The sequence below is a fragment of the Humulus lupulus genome, chromosome 4 (assembly GCF_963169125.1).
Source record: "Humulus lupulus chromosome 4, drHumLupu1.1, whole genome shotgun sequence".
Taxonomy (NCBI): Eukaryota; Viridiplantae; Streptophyta; class Magnoliopsida; order Rosales; family Cannabaceae; genus Humulus; species Humulus lupulus.
In genome coordinates, this window is record NC_084796.1 from 57,504,250 (window position 1) to 57,507,723 (window position 3,474).

The window sequence follows — 3,474 nt, forward strand, 5'->3', positions numbered from 1 at the left end:
TAAGATAAAGGAATCTGATGCCATTTTAACTAGTGTGACAAATCAGTTTCAAATGCTGGAAGATGATTCTATTACAGACCTGCTACAGAGGACCAATACAGGAAGAGAGGGGGGAGTTCCCTCTATACTCAATGGATAGGATACTTTGCTGGAATGTACGAGGGATTAACAGCCAACATAAGCATCGATAGATTAAAAATTTAATCCTTTCAAAGAATGTTGGGTTGGTTAGTCTTCTCGAAACAAAAGTGAAGAATAAAAATATGGGTTCCCTTTATACTAGTTTGTTTTCTGGATGTTGTTTCACTAATAATAATCCTTGGATTGATAAAGGTAGAATAATAGTTGCTTGGAATCTGAAAGTGTATTCTCTGGATATTAGGTTATGTACTACTCAGTTGATTCACTGTTTGGTACAAGTACAAAATCGGGCAGGAAGTTTCTTTATCTAGAGAACAGTTGTGGAAAGATATGCAGGAATTGGCTGTATCTATAGCTATTCCTTGGATGGTGATAGGGGACTTTAATGAGATTCTTTCTCTTCATGAGAGAATAGGTAAAAAGGTTACTGCTAAACTCTCTAGCAGATTTCAGGATTGCCTGTCATTCTGTCACTTAGAGGACTTAAAATTTTCAGGATGCTTCTATACTTGGAATAACAAACAGAGGGCAGAGGAGAAGATTTATTCAAAGATTGATCGGGCTTCGGTTAATTCACAATGGACAGATTATTTTCCAAACTCAGATGCTATTTTTCTTTCAAAAGGGATCTTTGATCATAGTCCAGTCCTTGTTCACTTCTACCTGGAGTTTGCAATGGAGAAGAAACCATTTAGATACTTTCGGATGTGGAAAGAAGCACCATCTTATGCAGTCAAGATTCAGACTAGTTAGAATCTTCCAGTTGTTGGTACTGAAATGTTTCAAGTGGTTTCTAAATTGAAAAGATTGAAACAGGTTTTTTCAGGTATTAATAGAGAAGGTTTTTCTGATATCCAACAAACATAATTTAAGGCAAATCTTTTACTGAGGGAGCTTTAGGAAAAACTGCATAAGGATCCGTTTAATGAGTGTCTTATTAATCAAGAACAAATGGCTAGAGAAAATTTCCTCCATTACCATAAAGCTTACATGATGTTCTTGGCTCAAAAAGCTAAAGTAATTTGGATGGCTAATGGAGATGAGAATACTCATATTTTCCATGCATCTCTGAAGGCTAGGAGGTTACAGAACATGATTATGTCCATCAAGAATGAGGGAGGCACTTGGGTTGATACTCTAGCTGGTATAAAAGAGGCTTTTTTGGATTATTATCAACGATTGCTAGGGACAGTTATGATACAAAGGAAGCAGGTTTCTCGGTCAATTATGAATTTAGGCCCAGTTCTCACTGAAGCTCATACTCATATTCTTACAACAGAATTTTCAAATCAGGAGGTTAAGAATGCTATGTTTTCAATTTTAGGAATGAAAGCTCCAGGCCCAGATGGATATAGCAACTACTTTTATCAAGATAACTGGAATTTGGTGGGTTTGGAGGTTAGTGCAGCTGTTTTATCATTCCTCAAATCAGGTAAATTGCTCAAAGAGATTAATAATACAACTATTACTCTCATTCCTAAGATTATTTGCCCAGATAATGTTTGTGATTTCAGACCCATTGCATGTTGTAATGTCATCTATAAAGCAGCATCCAAGATGATATGTTCAAGACTTTGGCAAGTTTTACTTGACTTAATAGCAGAAAATCAAGGGGGATTTATTCATGGTAGATACATAGCATACAACATCATGATATGTCAAGACTTAGTTCGACATTATGGGAGGAAAAATTGCAAACCATGTTGTATGATCAAGTTGGATTTGAGGAAAGCTTATGACATAATAGAATGGGATTTTATTGAAGAGATGCTCATAGCTTTTTAGTTTCCTCTTAAATTTATTCAGCTTATCATGATTTGTGTTCGAACACCAAGATATTCTTTGATGATCAATGGCTCAATGCATGGCTTCTTTGCGACTAAGAGAGGATTGAGACAAGGTGATCCTATGTCTCCATTGTTATTTGTACTTGGCATGGAATATCTGTCCAGAATTATGCTTAAAGTTGGCTCATCCTTAGGTTACAAATTCCATGATAGGTATTCTGGTTTAAAGCTGAATCACTTATGCTTTGCAGATGATTTATTATTATTCTATCATGGAGAATTTGTTTCTATTCTTTGGATGCTTAGGGGGCTCAAATTGTTCTCAAAGAATTCGAAACTTATTCCAAATGAGACTAAATCTGCAATCTATTGTAGTGGCATGCCTAAAACTGAGATTGTTAGAGTGTTGGCTGTTTCAGGATTCACTCGTTGTTCCCTGCCTTTCAGGTACCTTGGTATCCCTATATGTTCCAAGCGTATTTCTACTGTTGAATGTGGGGTGATTCTTGAAAAAATGATATCCAGAATTAAGCAGTGGAGTTCTAGGAACTTATCATACATGGCTAGAGTCACATTGATTAACTCTGTTTTGTTGTCAATTCACTCTTACTGGTCTCAAATAATGATTCTGCCAAAACAGTTATTGAAAGATATAGAGGCCATTTGTAGAGCCTTTCTTTGGAAGGGTTTGGCAGAGACTCAAGGTTCAGGTTTAGTTGCTTGGAGCTCTGTTTGCACTCCAAAAGCTGCTGGAGGTTTAGGCTTCAGGAAGATTTCAGAATGGAATATTGCATCATTGGGGAAATATGTATGGGCCATAGCTTCCAAAAAGGATAATCTGTGGGTCAAATGGATTCATAGCATTTATTTGAAAAAGGTGGACTGGTGGGAATATACAGTGCAATAGAATTGCAGTTGGTATTGGAAGAAAATTGTTGCCATTAAAGAGCTTTTTAAAGTCAAATTAGATAAGTCAGCTTTTATGGCATTGCAATATAGTATTCAATTCGGTTATGATATACTATATGATCAACATATTAATGTACAGTGGAGTAAGTTTGTCTGGGAGAGAAGTAGTATTCCGAAGCATAGATTTATTCTATGGTTAGTGATGCTTCAGAAGTTGAGTGCCAGAACTTATTCAGCAGGTATTTACCTGGTTTGAACACAGTATGTCTACTGTGTGGTGATCACAATGAAGATCTATCTCATTTGTTTTTTTAATGTACTTACAGTAAAGCTTGTCTTTTGAGGGTGAAGGATTGGATTGGCTGCCGAGCACAAACAGAGCATTTTCACCAACTATTGCAATGGATATACAAAGCAAAGCACCTAGTAAAGTCAGGAAAGGATTTTTTATAGCTGCTGTTACTGCACTAGTGTACCATATATGGAGGGCACGTAATGCTGTTTTGTGGTCATCTAAACTTTGGCATGTAAACCATATTGTAGAGGTTATTAAAAGAGAACTCAAATTGAGATTGGTTTTGTCAATGCCAAGGAAAACAAGAAATCGTGATAAAGAATGGTTTCAACAATTGTAAAG

At 36.2% G+C, this 3,474-nt stretch overlaps 1 protein-coding gene across 1 annotated transcript; it reads left to right on the forward strand.

Annotated features, from left to right (window-relative positions):
- Positions 1 to 1,092: 1,092 nt before the first annotated feature.
- Positions 1,093 to 1,926, forward strand: LOC133832206 (uncharacterized). Its single transcript, XM_062262580.1, has one exon. The coding sequence runs from the start codon at positions 1,093 to 1,095 to the stop codon at positions 1,924 to 1,926; it is 834 nt and encodes a 277-aa protein (XP_062118564.1).
- Positions 1,927 to 3,474: the final 1,548 nt, after the last annotated feature.

What these genes read in the sequence shown, in the direction of transcription:
- LOC133832206 (XM_062262580.1), top strand. Translation starts at nt 1,093, where the DNA reads ATGGCTAGAGAAAATTTCCTCCATTACCATAAAGCTTACATGATGTTC.